The sequence below is a fragment of the Haliaeetus leucocephalus genome, unplaced genomic scaffold, assembly GCF_000737465.1.
Source record: "Haliaeetus leucocephalus isolate CR32 unplaced genomic scaffold, Haliaeetus_leucocephalus-4.0 Scaffold722, whole genome shotgun sequence".
NCBI classification, from domain to species: domain Eukaryota; kingdom Metazoa; phylum Chordata; class Aves; order Accipitriformes; family Accipitridae; genus Haliaeetus; species Haliaeetus leucocephalus.
This window is the reverse complement of record NW_010973158.1, coordinates 1467023-1490103: the sequence shown is the minus strand read 5'-3', so window position 1 is coordinate 1490103 and position 23081 is coordinate 1467023. Positions and strand designations below refer to the sequence as shown.

The 23081-nt window shown below is 35.9% G+C and overlaps 1 protein-coding gene across 4 annotated transcripts in view; it reads left to right on the top strand.

Moving 5' to 3' along the window:
- The window catches only part of ERBB2IP (erbb2 interacting protein), a 126271-nt gene that overhangs the window by 81684 nt on the left and 21506 nt on the right, over positions 1-23081 (top strand). For 3 of the 4 annotated variants that reach the window (XM_010580515.1, XM_010580514.1, XM_010580513.1), the window contains exons 7-19: positions 2001-2057; positions 8099-8162; positions 9956-10030; positions 11354-11498; positions 12010-12082; positions 13223-13352; positions 13723-13838; positions 14887-14956; positions 15968-16067; positions 18092-18213; positions 18783-18953; positions 19742-19924; positions 22205-22319. In XM_010580515.1, the coding sequence (XP_010578817.1) occupies positions 2001-2057; positions 8099-8162; positions 9956-10030; positions 11354-11498; positions 12010-12082; positions 13223-13352; positions 13723-13838; positions 14887-14956; positions 15968-16067; positions 18092-18213; positions 18783-18953; positions 19742-19924; positions 22205-22319 (1421 nt within the window). Of the gene's footprint in view, positions 1-2000; positions 2058-8098; positions 8163-9955; positions 10031-11353; positions 11499-12009; positions 12083-13222; positions 13353-13722; positions 13839-14886; positions 14957-15967; positions 16068-18091; positions 18214-18782; positions 18954-19741; positions 19925-22201; positions 22320-23081 lie in introns of all 4 variants that reach the window. The other variant, XM_010580512.1, reaches the window with a different exon arrangement.

Here is a 23081-nt window from a genome sequence, read left to right as displayed (position 1 = left end):
TATAGCAGTTCAGATGCATAGCATGGGTCTTTATACCAGCAATTTAAAGAGCAGCTAGGCTGAGTATTTGATGTGTATTATTACATTAAACTTGAATTAACCCTTCTAGTCATAACGGAAGAAGTGACAACTGCTTCAGTCCAGTATTTCTCATTAGTTACTGCAAGAAAATTACTAATTTAGACACAGCCTGTATCTCCCAGCCAGGAGAGGTTGAAAATGTTTCCCTGGTAGCCTCTGTGTAGCTCTACACATAAGAAATTCAATGTTTGTGTATCCAATTTCTTAGGGTTAGCTGAAGAAAGAGTAGAACGTGAAACAAAGTCACAAAGTTATGAACCATTCTATCACCAAAAGCAGTCTTCAAGTTCACAGAATTAGCCTATTAGAAGTGTAGTACAGTCAGTTCTGGCTAAAGTCAGCAATGTGTGGGTGTGCATGTATATGTGTGTATATACCTATATATATATAGTTTAGCATATGAATGGCGGTTTGCTTCTACTGCATTCAACTGAGAAATTTGACTGCATACATGTGCTGTGAAGAAAAACTGCAAACTGTGTCTCAATTTTCCCTGTCATCAAAGCAAAACCCCAGCTGGTGCCTAATGCAGTGTTTGGTTGGTCTCGGGTTCCGAAGTCCAAGCCCAAAACAACCATTCAAATCTGAGCATGCTTAAACAAACAAGTCTGTTTTGTCACAGATTGGTAACTTAGGATGCAGGTAGGGTAAAAAGGCTAGGAAGCCCTTTCCAGTTATGTCCTAGATTGACAGCAGTGATATTACCATGAACTGGATTTTTATTAGGGTATTCTTTCAGCACGGTTAGAGTGTTGGTTTTTCTTTGAGAAGTTGGGGGGAGGAGGTTCCCCTCCAGCAGTTGCTAACCAGATGGCAAGTACTGCTTGACCTCTGCTCTGTTTCAAGGTGACTGTTCTATTCTTAGGTTATTTGTAGGCACAGCATATTGCTGCTTTCAAATTCATCCAGAAGTGAGCAGATGTCTAGAGGAAAAATAAATACTGTTTTCAGCTTTCTATTTTTACTTTAAGTATAGTTCTTACTACTTAATCAAAATCAAGGTTTTTGTCCTTACAGCATACTCAGTTAAGCACCTTCAGGAAACTCTGGTCTGTTCACTAAACTCCTTTTTGAGTCAGGGAGCTTAATGCCCTATTTTGTGTTGTATGAGGGCTGTTAGTGGGTCATATGTAGAACTCTTGTCTTTACAATCCTGTCTGTATTTGAACCAAACTCAGTTTCTGCATTTCATTTAACAAAGAGATAGTCTTGTCACTGCTGTCCTGATGCAGAAAATTCCACTGGGGGCGGTACCTTGCTTGAATGTCAAGACTGCTTTGACCTTATCTTGGCCAAGCAGTTAATTTGGGGATTTAGAGGTTATTTATCTTGCAACCAAGGATTTCCTGAAAGAAAGGTCAAACTGCCTAACAGAAATATCAAAATGGATTAAGAAGCTGACTAGACAGAGAATGTGGAAGGAAATCCAAGATGAATTTAAAGGTTGTTTTTACCATGTGGAAGACCACAGGTGTTCCTCTGATGAGGCTTTCTTTATGAAATGGTTTGATACGTTGCCAGTATTAGAAATTCAGCATATTAACTTGTGTGGACTGATCCTACCTTTCTTCTGTAACTTCCTGTGTACTTCCATATATGATGATAACATGTACCCTAATGAATCCAATGAAGTGCTTTAAAATCTTTGGGATGAAAGAAAACAAATATGTTCAAACAGGTGCAGAAGAGCAGGCAAGATCTAGTTTGTTTGCTGCTTTACCAAAGCAAACCCCTATGAGTAAGTGAATTTAAGATAGCATGCAGATTTTTGCAGAAAACGTATTTGTATTCTTACAGAAAGAATATTTCAAATTTGTAGATTTTTTTTTTTTAAATTCAGCAATATAAATAAGCTCAGAAATTGCTTTTGTCATGGAATAGAGTATATTGTGATAATTTATTATGCCTTTCTGTTACAGATTAACAAAACTGCAGATACTGGAACTTAGAGAAAACCAGTTAAAAATATTGCCAAAGTAAGTATGGATGACATTTATTTAAGCGACTTTGGAGCATTTTGTCTGTAGTTATACTAATAATGTAGTGCATATTGAGAAGTATATCACAGCTTAAGATGTATAGCTAAGTAACTGGACTAAGTTCTCACAAGGAACTTTCCCTTCCTACTGCTGAAATTTTATCTCCCTTCAGAGTGACTGGTCTGCCTATTTAGCGATTTGCCTATTCAGAGATTTTTTTATTTTTATTTTTTCTGTCCCTGTCCAGCTCTGTGGACGTCTGATCCACCTGTTGAGCTTTTAAGTCAGCATGTGGGCACCTCGGGATGATCATTCTGAGATGTCTGATGCTTCTTGCACGCAGTATTGTACGGCTACCCAGAAGCCTGTCTGGGTGTGGTTCCTGATGGCTGAGTGTCTGAGACTTAGGCATTGGTAGTTAAGATCATTAGCTCTAAATCAAATGTGGAGTTTGAGGTGCTTGCTCAGAGTGACTGAGGCAATGTGATTCCCATGACTTGAATGCTTTCTTTTAATTTCACATACTTCAGGGCTGAGGTAAGTAACAACTTGTTACTGTGTTGCATGGATTCTGTTAAGCCATAGCTTTTCTACAGTGCAACAGGCTTGTTTAACGTAATGGCACCGTGTTCCTCAGACCTGTTTTATGTAATAGTAAAATAGTTCTGGAAATTCTTACAGCATTTGTTTTAACAGTAAATCCAGTTGTACCTCTCTCTTAAAATCTAGCATCTTTCTAAACCCAGCCTTGCAATTCTCACTCATTTCATCAAACAAGCCCAGGGTAATGGTGTTGCAGTTCGTGCTGTTTCTGTGAGCTAGAGCAGTGCTCTGAATTTTCTGACTTGGACCCTGGAGGTCTAAGTGGGTTAGCAGAGGTATGAAAGGTTGGTGAAGAGAGAAATAGAGATCCCAAAGGTGGGGTGTGAATAACCAGCTGTAGAGTCCTGAATATGTTGTGGTGTACTGTAAAAGGGGTCCTCCTCTGGCGACAGAATCTGGTAAAGAGACGTACTGGTTTTGGTGGATGTCAGATGTTTTGGTGGAGAAGAGGAGGAGCTAACAGTTGAATATTCACTCTGTCCAGCTCATATGCTAGCGGAGACTTGTGTGCAGCAGGCTGAAGTGTGAATTGCCAGCCTTTCAAGTACAACAGCCAATTTTCTTAGTGACTGTAGCTAATTATATGCCTAAGACATGACCAAGGGGTATGTCCTGTTCAAATTCCCTTTTTGTGTGCCTGGATGCTGTACACTGGTGTCTGTTGTATAAAGATGCCAGAACTCATATCTGGAATGAAATGTATGGCATCAGGAAGTGTGAATTTAAATCTTCCAAATGTGAAGCCTTGTCATATAAATACTTTCTATTCTCCTTTGCTCTTTCTGCTATCAGTAGTTTTCAGTAGAAAAAAATTAGAGGACATGTAATTTGGGGTAGTAGCTCTGTAAATTAAGTTACTCTTGACTGAGGAAAAAGTAGCTACAATTAAAACTTACAGCTAATACAGATTTTGTTTATAAAATTACTCTGACCTTAATTGTCATAATTAACACTAATAACATAAATTACATGCGATATTTTAAAAAGAGTAGTTTACAGAGTTCTCTTGTAGTGATAAGAGACATTTAAACAAATGCTGTACTGTATTTAAGCCAAACACAACTTCTGTTGAAGTTGCTGGGAATTTTTTTGTTGACTTCAGTGTTTTCAGGGTTTCATCTTTGCTGGAAAACTAAACAGCAGCTGTCATAAAGATGTCCTCTGCAGCACCTCCATAATGATCTACAGTACATGCTGAGCTGCCACCTTTATTATTCTGTTCTGGTACTCCTGTTGTTCAGTTAAGGGAGATTAAAGCTATTAAGACTACTCTTTTTTTTTCTTTTTTTTTAAACACATTAATATACCTTTTGCTACAGTGAGGCACTGGTAATATACATTGTTTATGTATGATATACACGGGGGAGAAATATTCATTGTGGTGTCTATAGTATTTAAGAGGTGAATCTGCCTTTTAGGATAATACAACTGTGCAGCAGTTGACCTGGTCAACAAAGGCGTCCGTGGCCTGGCTTTAATGATTACATTAGAACAGAAGCTGATGTGAAATTTGAACTTCCACAGTTTTCCAAACCGGAGTATCTGTTTTGAAAGGAACATACTATACAGCTTTAAACAGTGTCAAAAATCCAATGGGGTTTTTTTGAAGCTAATAAGAAGTAGCAGTACATGCTAATACTTTTGCTATAGAATACAACTACCTTTTCTTGTTTCCCTGTCACTCTTACCTTTTCAATATTTTCATAATTCCAGTGAATTCTTTTGTATTTGTGATGAGAAATGTATTCAGATAAATTTCTACAAAATCAGTTAGCCCTCTTGCAGAGTTAAACATGCACATAATTTGTAACACTAAAGCGTGACGCACTTGAAAGACTGCTAATCAAAATGGGTAATTAATGCCAACACACTAAATCAACCTTGCTTTGTGCCAAATGCATCATTTTGCTTGGAACTTATCCGTAGTCAGAGACTGCAAAACTGGTAGTATGGTAATGCAAACCAGCTCAGTGAAAATATTTCTACTGAAAGGAAAGCAAAAATACACAGAGGCTGTTTTAGAGGCATTTATCTGATAGGTAGCTGAAAGTTGGGAAAATGGTCCAATGGAAACAAAAAAAAGGTTTTTTGGTTTTGTTTTTTTTTTTAAGTTTCTGTCTGTTGCCTAATTGTCAATAAAAACAGTACACTTTTTAGAAAGAAGCAAGTTATTTGAGAGTGTAATCACGATGATTCAGAGCGCAATCTTGCTCTCTCACACACCTCTTGAATTGTATGCTATCTGAAGTAAGCTGTAGCATTAACCTTAGGGAAGCTGACTATTTACAACATCAGAATCTGAGGCCTAATTTAGACTACTTGATCCCTTAGTGTTGGATTGATTTGACAGCAAGTTCAATAATATGAATTATGAAACAGATTTTTCAGTTTATGGAACAGGTTGTGTAGCGCCATAGCAAAGACAGAAAAAGGTATAGCTTGGTGATCTAGTAGATTTTTGTTTCCAGTCCTGTGTTCCTCTTCCTTTAGCATTGAATTTTCCTGTTATTTTAACATTATTGGAAGCTTTGTTTGCATTTTGTCTGAAGGCATAGTCGCTCTACAAACAGTACAGAAGAGCAAAGAGGTATTAGTCATTGAATAGCTGAAAGGGCTATAGATTAGGCAGGCAGTGGGGAAGGGGAGGAAAATAACTGAGGCCCTGGTCTTGCAAACACATTTGTGTATGTTTTACAGTTGATTGGATGTGTTCGACAGCTTACAGATGTTTTGACAAGGAAAAAAAAGGGCCCAGATCAGTGAAGTTACTTTGTTATACTGTCAGTGTTACATAACATTAATTTTGCAGATACTTGAGAGAGATTTGCAGGTATTTGCTCTGGTTCCAAGTGGTAAGACCAGGACCCTTGATGAAAAACTCTAACAGTATTGTTATTTTATTTTATTTTTAGTAAGACTGAAGATTAAGGCAAGAATGGCAACTTTGGGTTGCCTTAGAGCCATTAAGGATGTAGCAGTGGCAGGATGGGAAGGGAGCACCTAGATCTTGGGTTGGACTGGAGTGGAATTTGTGTATCTAGTGTAATTTGGCAGCGGGGAGGAGAGGAGCTTTATTGCTTGGATTCTGTGAATCTGGTGTGAGCTGTGTAAACGGTTTGGCCTCAGAGTTGACTGATGTACAGGAGGAAGGAAAAAAAAGTCACTCAGACCTTGGAGTGTGTTGGTCTGGGAGATAGATTTGTGTGTGTGTGTGTGTGTGTGTGACTGTGTATTTTCACCAAACCGTTAAAATAAGAAGAGAAGAGTTCATGTTGAACTGAAAGAAAAAATTCCATTCATCTCAAGCCACAGCAAAAAAAGTCTGTCCAGCTTTGTTTCAATTCAGCCTCATCAAAATTAATTCATATTTCTGGTATTACCTGGGTTTTTTTCCTTCACTTTTAAAATCTGTAGTTATTTCTAAGCTGAAAATTCAGTTCAAATAAAAATTAGGCACTGTTGAAATGAAAGGATTATAAAAATGTTAAAATAAGCCTTTTTTTTTTTTTTCAAATAATCATTTAGTGAAACTAATGTATCAAATTCAATCCCACATAGCTGTGATCTCCCTTAATCTACTTTTTGAGGCTGAAGTTTAGTGGAGTTTTGGACTGCTTGCTCTCTCTAGAAGCCCACAGTCTAGCTAACATAGCTTGGAAACAGAAGAAATCTAAAACCTTTTTAAATTAAAGCCATCAGTAAAAGTACAACATGGTGTTGCCCATGAAGTTTTGGAAAGCTGCAGAAGGTTATGCTAGATCCATTAAGTGAGTCTTTAGTGTGCTTCTGCTAGATGCATTGGGGCAAACTTGTTGGCAACATATGGCACTAAAATTGGTATTAGCATGGTCTCATAAAGCTTTGAGAAATTCAGCTTACACAGTATTTCAGAGGGATTTAGATAATTTGTTAGAATTGGAAAATTAATCTTAGCAGTTGGTTTACTGATAATCCTCCTGTTCATTAGCCTCAACAAATGAGGGAAAACGATTCTCAGATTCTTCTGGAAGTAGCCTTTTCATGTATTTTTTTCTTTTTCTTCTTTGAGACAGTGGGAATGTGAGTTAAAGCCTTTCCCCTAAAGCCTGCGTATACCACGTGTGCAGTGCAAAAAATGGCTTCTGCTTTTGTCTTGATCATGTCCTTACCTACTTATGCTAAATTCCTAGTTTGTCCCCAGCATAATTACTATAATGTAGTGAAAATCAAATCTATAGACAAATGTTGAGTGTAATCCTTTTTGGAGAGTATTTCATGAATAATATTAATAACCACATTAACTTACTTTCAATAAATAAGACATTTTTCAATAGAATGTAATTTTTGAACTGCATAATCAGAACAACTGTAATACTTGGTGTACTTGAAGAACAACTGAAGCTTTGAATAGCTGCATAGAGCATCTTGTGCTCATGCAGTTGTTTTTTAAAGGTGTTAGTGTTCATACATATATTCTGATAATATAAAAGACTCTACCATTTAGAAGCTATTATATTTCGTTTTCCCAGAATTTTAGTGTGTATACATAGTTTGTATTTGAAAGTTTTAGATATTATTAATTGTTCTATGGAAATCTATTATTAAATAAATACAGAGAATAATGTCATATGAGGGATTCACAGGCCCTTTGTAAATATTTCTAGGTAGTACTGTAGTTGACTGGAGTACCGATTATGTAGCCCATCATGTGCAGTGGTAGATAATCTCTGTGGGGTCCCCAAAGTAAACTTAAATGGAGCCAAATTTTTGCTAAAACAGAGCTTGAAATACTGGATTTTACTTTATTTCAGTCATTGATTTAATCTTTGCCATAAATTAGCTTAAAGAGTATTTATGTGTCACAAAATCCAATTTAGTAATCTGATTTGTTGTAGGACTAGAGAAAGAATTAGGATTCCAGACCATATCATATGGAAGCAACTTCGTCAGCAGCCTGGAGAGGGAGAAAGGTGCTGTTGGTTACTGTGATTCAACAGCGATCTTTGCTGGTTTAGCTGATCATTAGGCAGAGGAAAACGTGTAGTTAACCAGCCTTGGCTGCTGAGACTTACTGTGACTGTAGGTGAAAAGCTGAAGCGCTCAAAAGAAGAGTAACTTCACTGAATTACTCTTTATCATAAAGATTACTCTGGTGGTCTTTAGTTTTTGTAAAGTGTTTTTGGGGTTGGGTTTTTTTTGGTAAAGTTTTTGTTAGCTAATCTGTAGATGAGTTGCAGTGTATTCTTTGTGTGATAGTCAGCAGTTGGCACAATCATTAATATGTGCCTGGTTGAACAGTGTGTGAAAATTTGACCTTATTTAGATATCAGTCTGGATACAGAACAGTATCATTAGTTAATACTGATTAAAATAATACATTTGTATGAATACAGGAAAATTGGATGTAACTGATGTTTTCTTAAATCTGATTCCTTATTAATCCCCTTCCTGTACAGAACCATGTCCAGACTGACTCAGCTGGAAAGACTGGACTTAGGAAGTAATGAATTCACAGAAGTGGTGAGTTTTGCCTTAGAAACAGAGCTTTGTATCTTTTATAAATCTCTTTATCCTTTAATCCATTTTATCAATATGAAAATGTAAACATCAACTTAAGAGTTCTGCTACTGAGCAAATATTATGTATACCTTATATTACTTTATGGAGCCTGTTATAAAAATTATGTGCATATTCTGATGAATATGAATGTGTTTTTCCTCACTTTGAAAATAACACTCTGTGGTATAGTGTGGTTACTGTATTTGTAAAAAATTAATGGTAATACTTGTTTGAGTTATAATCGTTTGGCTTATAATAAATTCTAAACACTGGTTATCGTGTCTTTAATGTTGCAAGTTCTGCATAATCTCTGCATAATCTGCTTCTTGTTACTCTCTACAAACTATTTAGATCCAAGGGAAACTAATAATTTTAAGTTCGAATATTGTTCAAAACAGTATTTACAGTCGAGGTGCTCAGATTTTTCCTTCAGCATGGATCGACTTGTTTCCTGTTCATAGTCTCACAGACAGCTACATCTTGTATTACAATCACTTAACATCTCTCTGCTTCTACAATTAATTTCCTGGATAAAGAAACTGAAATAGAAGTATAGTGGAACATACTGACCTGCCGTGTAATGAAGTCAAGCCTTTGTGTGCCACATGCAGAGCACAGAGCTGAACACTTGGCTAGTTTTATGGTTTGGCAGATAGGGAAGTGCATTTAAGGAATTGTTCATTAGTATTATTACACTTCTAGCCATTACCATTACTGCCATATTCTCATTATGGGGTAGATATTCTTGTGGGAGCCTTCAACTAATGTACCCAGGCCCATGTTAAGCCATAACAGCAAGGAGATAAGTATAGGCTGCAAAATTACCTGTTTGGGTATATTTTTGGCTGATTGGTTCTGGTTTATCTCTCCCAGCCTTTTAGCTACAAGAGTAAACTACTGGTAACTTACTTCATTAAGATCTTTTGGTAAAAGCACAAAAAGATTTGAAACCGCTTTTTGGATAAAGATCTGCCTGAAAGGTAGTCTTCAGTTAAGATTTTCTTTTAGAAAATGAATTATTGGGAGTCAGGACCGCAATTTATGCAGGAACTTTGTATATTTACAGTATAACAAAAATGAATTCTGCATTTAACTGAACTTGGTTGTAATTGTAAGGTGCAGTAGCACCTGTTTTGTGTTACTTTCTTGGGAGGGAAGTTTAAATAGGAAAGCATATGCAACATGGATGTTTACCAAGAAGTGGTCTTTCCCTGATACATAAGATACTTCCAACAACAAGTTGTAATGGGAGCACAATCCTACACTTCTCTTTATGGATGGAGTGGCTTGCTTCTATCATGCAGATGCACCCTTTGTTGCTAGAAAATTAAAATTTGTTTCCCTTTTCCCCAAAGTCACAAAATCATTGTGCTTTTTGAAAAACAGGTCTTCTGAGTTGATGGAATTTAAGGGTTTTTAGACCTCCTCCATGAACGAGCAAATTATACACATAACATTAATTTATTGTGTGCTCCAGTTAAAAAAAAAATACTTTCTGTAAAAAAAGACCCACACTTTCTGTAAGGATTATTTAGTGCAGTGATCAAGTTCTTAAAACATTTTTGTTTATCTAGTATATGTTGACAGTTCAGAAAGTGAATTATCTGGGTTTTCTTTGATGACCCAGTGAAAAAAGTGTATATAACAGCTATAATAAGATGTTACTTAAAGATGGAATAGATGAATCACTGGAGTTGTTTTTGCCTTTCACTATTTTTTGAATGAAGTTTTTAAAAAACGGCTTCCCTTTACAGCCTGAAGTACTTGAACAACTGAGTGGGTTAAAGGAATTTTGGATGGATGGTAATAGACTAACACTTATTCCAGGGGTAAGTTCTTTGACTGTTTTAAACATACGGTATTTTAATTTACAGTGGTCTTTGCCTTGTCAGCAATCTTATATGTTAAAGTTGCTGTGTAATTTTAATGTTACTTAAAGCCAAAAGGCTAAATGCCACTTAAATGCTTAACTAGTCCACTTAGAAATTGTCATTGATCATGAGAGCTGGGTACACAGCTTTTCTTTCATTGATACTTACATACCTCTCATCTAAAAGTTATGTTCCGATTCAGAAAAGGGGTGAAAATCCTAGATCGAATCCTGGATCAAATTTAGTGTTGACTGGTCCTTCCAGAAAGGGATTATTTTGTGTTAGACAGCAAGCAGGAATTTAGAGGATAAATATCTTGTGTGTGTTTTTACTGGTCACAGCTATAAAGCAAGCAATGCCTGTTCAGGTGCCGTGTATACAGGGAGCATAGGCAGTTCCTGAGAAAATGTTCTCTTGACTTTGTCCGAGTTCCTGACATCTCTCAGAATTACATGAGGTCCAGGCTGACCTGTTATTGCAGTACTTGTGAACCTGTGCTTATGCTGTAGTAAAACTAGTGCATGAGTACTTGAAATTTGGGAAGCAGCTGGTCTGTTTTCAGACTTAAAATCACTAGCTGTCTTCTGACGCAAGGCTTTCTTGCCTGATCAATAGTCTTCTCAATTGTCTTTCCTCACTTCAGCTAATTCTTCCTTGAAGAGTTGAGTGGATGTATTAATCATTTCTACTTTACATTAAAAGTAAAACTGTGTTTGTGAAAGTGACTGCATCTTCCCTGTGAAGATTTTAGTAGAGTAGCATGCACAAATCTTCAAGCTTATTCTTGGTTCATGTGGAAAGGTAATACAAGCTTATATTATGGCTTGTTTCTTCAGTTTAGTACTATTGGGGATTCATTTTTGTTGTTTTTAGCTAAAGTAGGATGCGGTTTTATACAAAATGCAAAAATAAGCATTAAAAGACTTTACTGGAGCCTAATGATGTCCTTATGTTATCTGTCTCTGTCAGAAGTCTGGTCTAAAGCTTCAGTTACTTGATTCACAGTCACTGATCAAACCATTGAATTTGCAGCAGACTGACTTAGAGACCTGCAGAATTAATGTGGTGTGTCTGTGTATGTTGAAAAACATCAACTGTGCATATCTGCACAAATTATGTCATTATAAAGCTTGGATATTTTGCATGAAATTGTGTTCCAGCATTATGAATAGGTTTTCTCTTTTCCTCTGGCATTACACTTGAGAGACTGTTGTCAAATCTGCTGGATTTTTTGGTTTGAACTTGCACTTTCTAGAACACGTTATTTTCTCTTGGTTTTAGTTCATAGGCACTTTGAAACAACTGACCTACTTGGATGTTTCTAAAAACAACATTGAAGTAGTTGAAGAAGGTATTTCAGGTTGTGAAAGCCTACAAGACCTACTGTTATCCAGTAATTCACTTCAGCAACTGCCAGAGTCTATTGGTTTGTATTTTCAGTTAATTCGTGTTCTTAAAAGCTTATAGTTTAGACACAGAACACTTAAAAATAGCCAAATGGCATTTTAGATCTAAGTTTCAATTGATTAGAAGTGCCAGTTTTGGATAAAGCCGTAATGCATAGCTGAATAATAAAATTTATATTTGTTTTGGAGCATTCGTGACTTTATACAGTAGTTTGTGAATGGATGAGAAACTGTTGACTGTAACAGAGTGGTAAAAATAATAATTTTTTTTTCTCTCCCACTTCCCCCTGTCCTGTCCCCACCCCTCTCCCCCACCATGGCTGGTACGCGGTAAGCTGGCAAACGAGTTCTGTAAGCTCGTCTGCTTATTTTGTTAGGTATATAGCACTACAGGCACGCTAGGGAATACAGGTGTACAGAAGATGTGGTTGCTTGTCCATAGGTTTTTTTTTTTCCCCCTTAATTTAGAATTAAAACTAAACTTAATGAACTCAAATGTCCTTTTTTATTTACTTGCTCATTTTAATACAGGTTCCCTGAAGAAGGTAACAACACTTAAAATTGATGAAAACCAGTTAATTTATTTGCCAGACTCCATAGGAGGGTAGGTATTTCACCTGAATAAAAGGTTGAATTGCCTTTCTGCACACTTTTCTGTAACAATGGCTCCTATTTTGAATGTTTTTACACCTACTTGATTTTATTTCTTCTACATGTTAATGCCTTAATAAATTTGAAAGCAAGTGTTTTTGTATCTTACTTCTAGTTTGCAACATGTATGTTCTTTATGTATTATTTAATATCAAAAGACATATGTTCCTCACTTACTAATGCAGCCACCAATCTATAAAAGAAAAATTGAATGTGAAAGAAAACAAGATGTTTAAAAAGGCACTCAGCTGCCTGAAATGGGTTTTTGGCAGTAACATAGCTGTGGCTGTGGTAAATATTGCAAATGATTGAACCACTATCAAAAAAACTCGTAAAGAGTGAATCTGAACACACACATTTATCTCTTTTCTACTGTAAGGAGAATTTTCACGTGTTCATCAGCAGTTTTTTTTAATGTGTAATTTGGTATTCAGCAATTTAAATTAAAACTTGCAAATGATGGCAAAAATAATTGGTTCAGAATTAAGTGCTATACAAATGAAAGGTAGCTGTTCCAATTTCTTTTCTCCTATTATAATTAATGCAGGTTATTTTTTGTTGTCAGAATTTACAAAATACTACTTCACTGCTAGATTTTTAGGTTCACTGTCTCTAACTCTTGAAATTCTTTTCTTGTTCAGAAACTGCACTCAACTCCTGTTTGGCTATGATCTGTCCCATTCTCAATGTTTTCAGTGCCTTGCGCTGTCACATTTTCAATAAGTACACAAATGTTTGATGTTGCTGATCCCCCTGTTTTCACTGGATGCTCTCCTCTGAGGACAGTGTAAAGGAGATTTAAAAAAAAACAAACCAAAAAAACCCAAAAAACCACCAAACCAAAACCAACAACACCAAAAGACCCACAATCAACCAACAAAGAAAAAAACCACCAAAACACATTTTAGGCAATTAGTAAAGGATTTTTCTTGGATTTGAATTCCCTTGGGTTTCAGAGTTTTATTTTTAATTAAATTTGAGATTAATGAATAATTTGTAATTAATAGTGGTATTAACTTCATTTAAACTTAAAGTATTCAATTAATGTTGGATGAATTAACCTGTATAGAGGAGTAATTTTTTTTTTTTTAAGGTTAATATCAGTAGAAGAACTGGACTGTAGTTTCAATGAGATTGAAACATTGCCTTCCTCTATTGGGCAGCTCTCTAATATAAGGACATTTGCTGCAGATCATAACTTTTTAACACAGCTGCCATCAGAGGTATGTATTTAATTACAAAACTGTAAAATGAATTTTTTAATGTATTTTAAAATATATAGTCTGTACAACTTTTGGATAATAAGTTAATAATTCTTGAGTAGATTTTCTTCTCATATGTTTTTAAAGGGGGATGTATACAAATATACAAGTTTTCAAATAATGAAATTCTGAATTTTCTTAAGCAGGAATTAGAAATTTGTTGCTAACGTATTGAAACTAAAAGAAGGTTTAATATGTAAGAATAAATCTAATTATACTCTACAGGCGAAAATAGCTGTAATACCAATTGATTTAAAACAGTAAAAATTTGCATATTTAGAGTTGTTAAGATGATTAATTCTTCGGGTTTTTGTTTTGTTTTTTTTTTCAGATTGGAAACTGGAAGCATGTAACAGTGTTGTTTCTGCATTCTAATAAGCTTGAATTTCTCCCTGAAGAAATGGGTGATATGCAGAAATTAAAAGTCATCAATCTGAGTGACAATAGGTTTGTGAATGCATTTATTCAAGTAGAAGTTGTAAAAAATGCAGTAATAATGTAGAAGTATTGCTATGAATATATTATGGTATCTTTCCTTATCTCATGCACAGCATACTAGCTGACTGAGATGCATGTATTTAATGTATTACTGTTGTATTCTGGATCTTGCAGTTCCATTGTATTAAGCTGTATTTATTTTAATGACGTGGCGCATGGCACGCGCATTGAAGCTCAGCTTCAATACATTCACGATTGTTAGCATATATTTTTCTGGGGAGTTAATTTGGTTATTTTCATAAAACTTTTGATTCTTACTTAAAAGTTAATAGCTTCCTGTATTGCATAAGGAGGACACAAAACAGTATTACAGTATAGTGTAAAACACTTGAGTGTGGTGGGGAAGGGGCAAAAAGAGACTTGTGTTTTATTAGAGCTGGTCATTAAAAACAGACAAAACATTTCTCTTTTGGGAATTGCCAATTGGTAGAATTGAAATATATTGGGAGAGATAAGTCTGATTTATTCCTCCTGTTCTGCCAGTCCAGCTTCTCTGTACTCCATCTGTAGCTTGACTTATCCATTAATGCCAGAGCTTCTGTTATGCGGGGCAGCCCCTTTCCCACACATGTATCTTGGAAAAAAAAAATTTTCAGGTGTAGCACTTTCTTCTTAACTGGCATGCATGTATGTTGAAAGATAAAATGTTGAGGATTCAGATTAATTAATTCAGGTTAATTGTCTTCAAAATTGAATTCAAGTCATTGAACTGAGTTAAATTCAAGTTACATTATCACTCTTTTTTTAAGCAGCTTGCTAAAAAAAATTTCTTGGGCAGAAATGCCGTTTTTTGTTTGTTTGGGGTTTTTTCTTCTTTTTTTTAATTCCAGGTAGAGCTTTGAATCTAAATTAAATGCTGTTGCCTTTCAACGTCAATAGTTATTAATTTAACTATATCTGTAAATGTCCTTTTTAAACATTTTTACAGGCTAATGCAGGATTGTTTCTTAACAGTATTGATAAATGTACTTACATAAATTCTTGTTGTAATTTACAGACTGAAGAATTTGCCATTTACCTTTACAAAACTGCAACAGCTCACTGCTATGTGGCTATCAGACAACCAGGTGAACTTTTTTAGAACTAAAAATAGTCGATTGTTGACTTCATTCCTAATGGAATTGACGAGTACAGAGCCATCTGTTAAATAATGAGACCTGATACTGTGTATATACATCAATACCTCCTTGACATTACTATGTCTGTTCTCCTGAAATAAGCAACACTGAGCCTACCAGTCTTTGGAGACTTTTATACTTCTAGCAAAGTTCTATGCTGTTAGGAAATGCAATTTAACAGATGCTGGGGTGTTTTTATTTTGTTTTTGTTTTTCTTAATTCAGGCTTATTTACACAGGAGAGTTAATCCTTAATAAGCTAGTACTTGAATTTGTAGCTCTTCCACAGCTATACCATTGGGGAAACTTAGCATGCCTTTTTTTGAGCTAGGTTTCTTGCCACACCTTTGAACTCTGACTGTCCAAGTTTCAAGCTATTAAGCAGCAGCTCATGTGCTTCTGGCTTGTATTTTTGAAGTGTATCGAAGCCCTCTGTACTATGCTGATTTCCTGAATGGCATTAAGGTGTACAGGGCTGCCAGAAATCCACTAGCCTCAGATGTAGTATAATGAAAGCACCTTTACTAATATAGTAATTTTAAGAATCCCCTGCCCTTTTTTGTAAGGGGTGAGGGATATTCAATCTGGTGTCAATACAACCTTTTTCTCTTTATATGACTGTTTGCAGCTTTAAATGGCCAAATAATGTGTGTATTCCACGTAACCTGCTTTGGGATAGTAATAAGTCCTAGCAAGAAACTGGTTTATTTTCTGAATATCCAGTGTTTGCTTTTCTCTTAAAGCTATTACTGAGTTTCAGTTCTCAGTCAAAGCCAGTCATCAGTCAAAGACAGATATGTTAGTAACTTCATTTTGTGAAAATTATTCAGAGAAGAAACAGTTTAATACAAGGCAGAGTAGTCTTCAAAGTAATAGGACAGGCATGCTCTGTGATATGTAGATCATATTTACTTTTTTATATATATTCTCACAACATATTCTTCTTTCATTTGCTTCCTAGTCTAAACCACTTATCCCTCTTCAAAAAGAAGCTGACCCTGACACACAGAAAACAGTGCTTACCAATTACATGTTCCCTCAGCAGCCAAGGACGGAGGATGGTAAGAATTTCTGAAATACCCTGTCAGAATGCTCACTTTTGAAAATAATGAGAAGACTGTCCAGCTAATATGATTTTCACTAGATAATACTTAAATGCAAGTTTGAAGTAAACTTGTAAGTGATGAAGAGTTACATCTGAAGGATGAGATCAGTAACTTAATGTGATCTATGTATTAGTAAATTGTAGGTGAAACTGCTTCAGTGAGCAAGGTGTGGAATGGACTTGTGGGATCACGTTCCGTGATGGTTGCCACTTCCCAGTGTGACACCCTATTTAATTCAGATGGAGCTTAATGGTTTGGGGTGAAATTCTCCTTAGCAGGTGTCTGCTTCAGAATAACTATTTTAACAGAACGTTAGACAAAATGTTTGTTCCGTTACCAAGTACATGTTTTTGGAAATAGCATTGTGTTTTATTTTAAAAGGAAAAAAAAAAATCCAGAAAAAAAGTGTATTACTCACATTTAGTTTGAACTGTTTTATAAAAGGTTAGGCCCAAAATATTAAGACCTTACCAGAAAGTTATTTCTGCACGCTTGTGAAATAGTAAGGGAAACAAGTAACATTCCATGAGTAACCCCATCAGGAGTTAGGGAAAGAGAGTTAAATTTCTTTATTTCTCCGCTTTCTTTCATCTGCAGACAAAAGAAGAAAGCTTGTGCTGCTTTAACAGAAATGGAGAGGGGGCACATATCAATAGAAATAAATGAAAACTGGCAAGTGGCAACATTTGCTGTTCCATGGCACAAGTGTCTAGTACACTGAGAGAGGAGTAATCAAAAAATATCAGCAAAACCAGTAAATTGTGCATCACTTTTAGTGCCTTCTAATGCAAATAATACATCTGCAATACCTCTGATAGAACATGAGAATTATAAAATCATTTGGAGATTCAGTGAAGTGCAAGATTGTTCCTGAAAACATTCTCTGCATTTGAACAATTTTTACCTGTGTGCTGGGGTTTCTTTCTGTAGGAAAGGAAAGGACTGCTTATTTGGCTTAAGTTGACAGAATACCTGCCTCTGAGGTGGTCATTCCAAACAGGTTTAAAATTCAATAGACTTCTTCTTAAAAATTTAAATTTTTAAAAATTCCTTATGAAGTTCTTTTTTTTTGGTCAGGAACAGTTTCAGTGATAGTGAAGTCTATTAGAGTATTTTCAGATGTGTTAAAATTTTACATTTACCTAATGAACGCAGAGTAACAAATACTCCAGTGCATTTGTTGAGCCCTATTATTAAGTATTTTTCTACTTCAGGTAGAGAAGAATTTAATATGAACAGTGCTAGTGAAGGATATACATTTGCTGGGATGGTGGTGGCAGATTTACTAGATGCATTGGCATGCTAAAGTAGAACCTGGCTGATGTAACACAAGGCATGGAGACATGCTAGAGTAAGAGACAGTGGGTACTCAAAAGATTTTTTTATCTCTTGTAATATTAAGCAAGAAATACTTTGTAAAGCTCTTGTCATTTGTATAACTACTGCAAAATCATGTGTTTACCATAAGTTTTAGATGCTTTAGGTTTTTTTCAGGATTAGTAATAATGCAGGATTTTGTCACTAAGTCATTCTTATTCTTCATTTTTAAATTTTCATTAAATGAAATCAGGTAAATGCTCTTATACATGCTTAATGAGACCACCTCACTGAAGTCAGGCTATATAAATCTATATAGGTATAATTTACCTTTATATGTATATATACATGCACATACACAAATACATATTTTCATATTTATACATATATATGAATAACAATAATTTGCAGCAGAGGGTTCTGCTGAAAATTTTCAAGTGTATTAAGACTAGTGTACAGCTGTGTATATGAATTTTTTTTACTACACAGCCAAGTTCATAAAGCAGTGGCAGTGCACCAAGTCTTCAATTAATGGTGCTGCTGGTCTCTTGTCTTAAGAATGCATACAAAAGCACACCAACCCCATCGAAGAGAAAGAAAAAGAGGATTTTTATTTCACATAATGTATCCTATTCTTACGAGAGTCGCTTTTGGTTTTTTAGTTATGTTCATATCTGATAATGAAAGTTTCAATCCATCTCTGTGGGAGGAACAGCGGAAACAGCGTGCTCAAGTGGCATTTGAGTGTGATGAAGACAAAGATGAGAGAGAGGCACCGCCTCGGGTTAGTATTGAATTTATTTTTGAATACTTGCTGCATCCCTCCCTCTTATCCCCGCCTTGAAGCCTACCCTTTTTCCTTACTGTAGCTGTGGATTGCACTCTGCTGAAGAAAATGAGTCTTCAGTGATTACTTAAGAGTATCTAACAGGATGAAACACCATATTTTGGGGGGGTTTGGGGTTTGGTTTTTTTGGCCAGATCCTTTAAAGTGGATCACAAGGGAAAAGCTCTCAGCTGATGTAAGGCAGTGTAGGGCATAACTAGGAGACTGCCTGACTGGTGGTGCTGTGGAGAAGGATAGTGGGGAAACAATGATTAATCCTGATTTTTCTTTAAGTATATTACAGTTGTCATAATTCATCCTGCTTGCAATCAGTGGACACATTTGGTTGGGGGAAAGTGCTTCATAATCGTGCTGGGTTTTGTACACTTAAGCAGTGCAGGTACACTCGAACAGCAAAGTGGAGGTCCTAGATTGTTCATTGTTTTGTCCTAATTAATTTTCTGTTTTAAAGGTGATGTTTTAATTATAGCATTTAATTAAATGTGGAACATTATCACTTGATACAGGAAGGCAACCTGAAGAGATATCCAACTCCATATCCTGATGAACTGAAGAATATGGTTAAAACAGTCCAGACAATTGTACATAGGCTAAAGGATGAAGAACCTACTGAAGATATTGCCAAGGAGTCAAAACGAGAAGGCCAGACAGTTTCTGTAAAAGATGTGGGGGTAAAGGTTAGAGATAATATTCTCTTCTGACTTTTCAAGAACTTCCAAAGATCTAGAGTGTCACTGATTCCTTTAAATTCTCTTCTTCCCCATTAATGCTTTAGCAAGAAAAATTGTCAGATTAAAGAACAGAACTTAACCTCTTCGCCATCTAAAGAAGTCTGTAATAAATGTCTAGTTTGCAGTAGCAATTTTTCTCTGATACTAAAACCAAGGAAAGTGACTTGATTCTCAGGCAAATACAAACTATGGATACGTTAAGGAGCTGGCTTCTTCAGTTTCTGAGGATGGCATCTTTGTCATCCTCTGATCCTTTTTTATATGGCAGACTTCACAATGAAATTCAGTATAATCCCTAAGGATCTTTCTGCTGCCCTCATGACTGGAGGTTTTACATGATAAGCTGGGAAGGCAATCATAGCAAGTTGGTACCGGAGTCAGGAGTTTCTAACAGGTTGATGTAGCGTAATAGGCGGTAGGATTATTGTTTGGTACTGACATGTCTCGTTGTAGATATTCTTGGCCATTTTTTTAATTTAACTGGAAACTTAATGGTACAAATTGACCCCAGTAAGGAGGAGAATCAAACTGTTTGACAAAGGGTAGGGACTGTACCTCAGTAATCTGCAGAGATTTCTCTGCAGTTCATACCTGGTGCATTTCATACTTTGTGATTTCAAAGCTCAGATTTTCCATTCCATAGTTTCCCAAAATATATAATGTTAACTCTAAGTATCATATGTTACTGAAAACCTTTCAGGATGTTTTTTCTGCTAATGTTCCTAATCCTGTAGACTTCAGAAATTGCTTCAATAAAGAACAGAGCAGATGAGAGAAAGCAATATTCAGCAGGAAGTTCTGTGCAAAGGCCTACTGAACCAGAAGCCGAGCACAGCACTGCAAATTCACAGATGACTGCACTTGTTAAAACCTTGCAGAACACAAAACCAGTTGTCAACCATGAAGACACGCTCGAGGTATGGCATTGCAATGAACATCATAGCAGTCAAAGAATTGTGCTGGTATTGTATCAAATTTGTTACTCTGGGAGATGAAAATTTATGTTGACAATAGCAGAAAATTGCCATCCATAAGTGCTGTAAATACAGATGGTTTGCAATGCAATATTTTTCTCACTTCAGATTATATTAAGTAAAAGTTGAAATAGCTAATAAAAAGTTCATAATGAAAGATACGTGCATTTAAAGAGGAATAAAGCAAACTCGATTAAAAGTTGACCTAAGTATCAAAATGTGAAAAGACTCAGAATTTTCCAGGTTTTGCCTGATTGTCAGTTCTTTGTTAAATAATTGATTTTAATTGTCACTGAAATGACAAAATATCTGATAGTGGGAGCAATCAAAAACTTGTATATCCAAGTGACTATGCACATTCATTTCAAAAGAAAAGTGAAATGTGGGTTTAAAAATGTGTATTCCTCTGTTTATTAGTGAGCTGTCATGAATGACTTGGATTGTATTTACCTCTTGAGTCAGAGATTTTAAACTTCTGAATTCTTTGTACATCTCTCTGACAAATACCATGTATCCGTTTATTTAGAATGTTTCAGACTTAGGCCAAATTTTGGAACTTGTCACTTAATCTGTTGCCAGTCACAACCTCTAAAATGCTTTTTTCATAGTTTCAGATGCAGATTATTTTTACCTGTGTTGTGTAAGCCATGGAACATGCATATATCATACTTTTGCTGAAGAGCCTTTGTGACAAGCAGTTGTGGCTGTTGCTGGCTATTTCCCCACTAGCATGTTCCTGCTTCTACACTCTTTCTGAAAATATTGGTTTTGACATTTTTCTTTAATTTAAAAACATTATTTCAGAAAATCATATTAGTTGACTAATGATAGTGACAACAGTTCTTTGTAGCTGGCTGTATGCCAGTAAGTCAATGAGGTAGCAGTGTGTAGTGATCAGGCATAGTGAATTCCTTACTTTCATGTAATAACCTGCTGGTAACTCTGTTGCAGTTGAATCCAGTTACCTAAACTTCGCACCTGCATAAGTTTTTCATTTCAACATTGATTACACTTGTTGTATGTCACATCCAAGAGGAAAGGTAATGTGGTAGAGGCAGTGAAGATGTGGTCTGTTCCGACTGCAGAGAAAAACAGATGGATTTTTATTTTTTATTTTTAGTGAAGACTTATCATAGCTTCTTTGCTACATCTCAGTCAGGTTTGTCCTCCCTGCAGTCCAAAGAACTGGCCAGGTAGTTAGGATCATGGGAAGAGTGGTGCTCTGGGAATAGTGGTGCTCCAGTAGGTTCCACACATTAAGTTTCTGAAACTTGTTAGAAAAAGTGAACATTGACAGACTATTTTTGCAATCTGCAACATGGATTTTGTAGCATTTGTAACAGGAAGTGTGTTTACTAGAAAGAAATTTCCACTTTAGGGAAGGAAGGGGGTTTTTTCCTTCAAAATATTACTGGAAACAATCGTTTTTTGAAGATGATAGGAATATAGGGCTGGCAATAAGATACTGAATCAGTCGCGTGGCTGCCCTTGCAGCAGCTTTGTCAGTTAATCTCTTTCGTAAGTGCACTGAGCTCCATCTTATGGTTAGTAACTAGTGATTTCTAGCTTAAATGTATTCAGCATCACTTTACTCATCTGCCATTGTTCTTGAAGTTAAGTACCTTCTCCTCCTTTTGAAATTTACCCCCCGTGTAAATTTAAAGATATAAACCCAAGCTACTCTTGCTCTTTTTTTGCTAGACTAGGCAAACCAAGCTCATTCAGTCTCTTCTCACAGCATAGCTCTACATTCCCAAGATTGTCTTGGTCATGCTACTCTATAGCTGTTTCAGTTTGAGCTCTTTTCTGCAAAACCAATACCCAGCTAGTTAGTCTGGGGTATTTGCTGGTTCAGTGATAACCTTCTGACTTGAACTCAACTGGAGGTTCTCTCCAATGTTGGAACAGAGGCTGCATCTGCTTGCTCCAAGTAGGTTTTTGCAGCTGAAGTTACCGGTTTGAGTGTCATTCCCATGGAGTTAATCAGTGACAATGCAAGTCTGCATGTGCTGCTTCTTAAAGATAATTCAGTAGCAATTGTTACTAAATTCAGTTGGCTTGCACTACAAATGCACTACGCAATTCTGATGTTATGCTTATGTTATGTTGCTTGGGGTTTTTTTTCCCCTTTATTGTTCAGTGGGTGACAGTTTAGATGGCATTAACTTAACCTTTAAACAGTTCTTTAAAATGCACAGCATAAAGGTGCTTTTCCTTTAACAGGAGTCAGAAGAACTCTCCTCTGATGAAGAGATGAAAATGGCAGAAATGCGACCACCGCTGATAGAAACCTCCATAAACCAACCAAAAGTGGTAGCTCTTAGCAATAACAAAAAAGGTTAGATACCCAAAAAAGCAATAGAAGTTGTTGTGTAATTCTGATAATTTCTTGATTCAAAGTGGCTAGTTTTTCCAATTAAATTACGTGAAAGTAGATTTAAGTTTTATGTTTTAAAAGAAAGATGATCAATTCTCTAGTTAAGCAATGAAAGCAGAAAAAAAAATCTGCAATATCTTATACTTGAGCATATGGTAGAGAAAGCTCTGTTGGCATCCTAATTTTCTCGATTCTTGCCATCAGTTTAAAAGCAGAGGGGGAAGGGAGATGCGTGTCTTTTGGGGGACTGTTAGCTTGAACACACTTTTGATACACTTAAGAAAAGGATTGCAGAAAGTGGTATTTACCTTGGAAATAGTCCGTATTTCCGCCCTGCCCATGATTTTGTGGATTATTGCTCCTGTAGGCAGCAATATCATGTGTTTAAATTTCTCAGAGAAACTCTGCTGTCTTCCTAAGGTTTAAGAATAAACTTCTTTTGTAGCAATTCTTTCTCCAGAGTCACTTTACTCTTATTTTTCTTCTTTCCTCTAACATGAAACTTAAGAACATAGTTTTGTTACCTAACTTTTATATTCTCTGAAAGATAATTTCGATCTGGGTAACCATTTCTGTAAGAGTAAGGAATGACCTAGGATTCGGAGAAAACATAACTTAAAAGTTGGAGGGCAAATTGTATTTTGCTTCATATGATATCTTAGTCCAGTACTTTCTAGGACAAAAAGGCTTTTCTGCCCATTAGATGTAAAAGGGTGAGCTTTA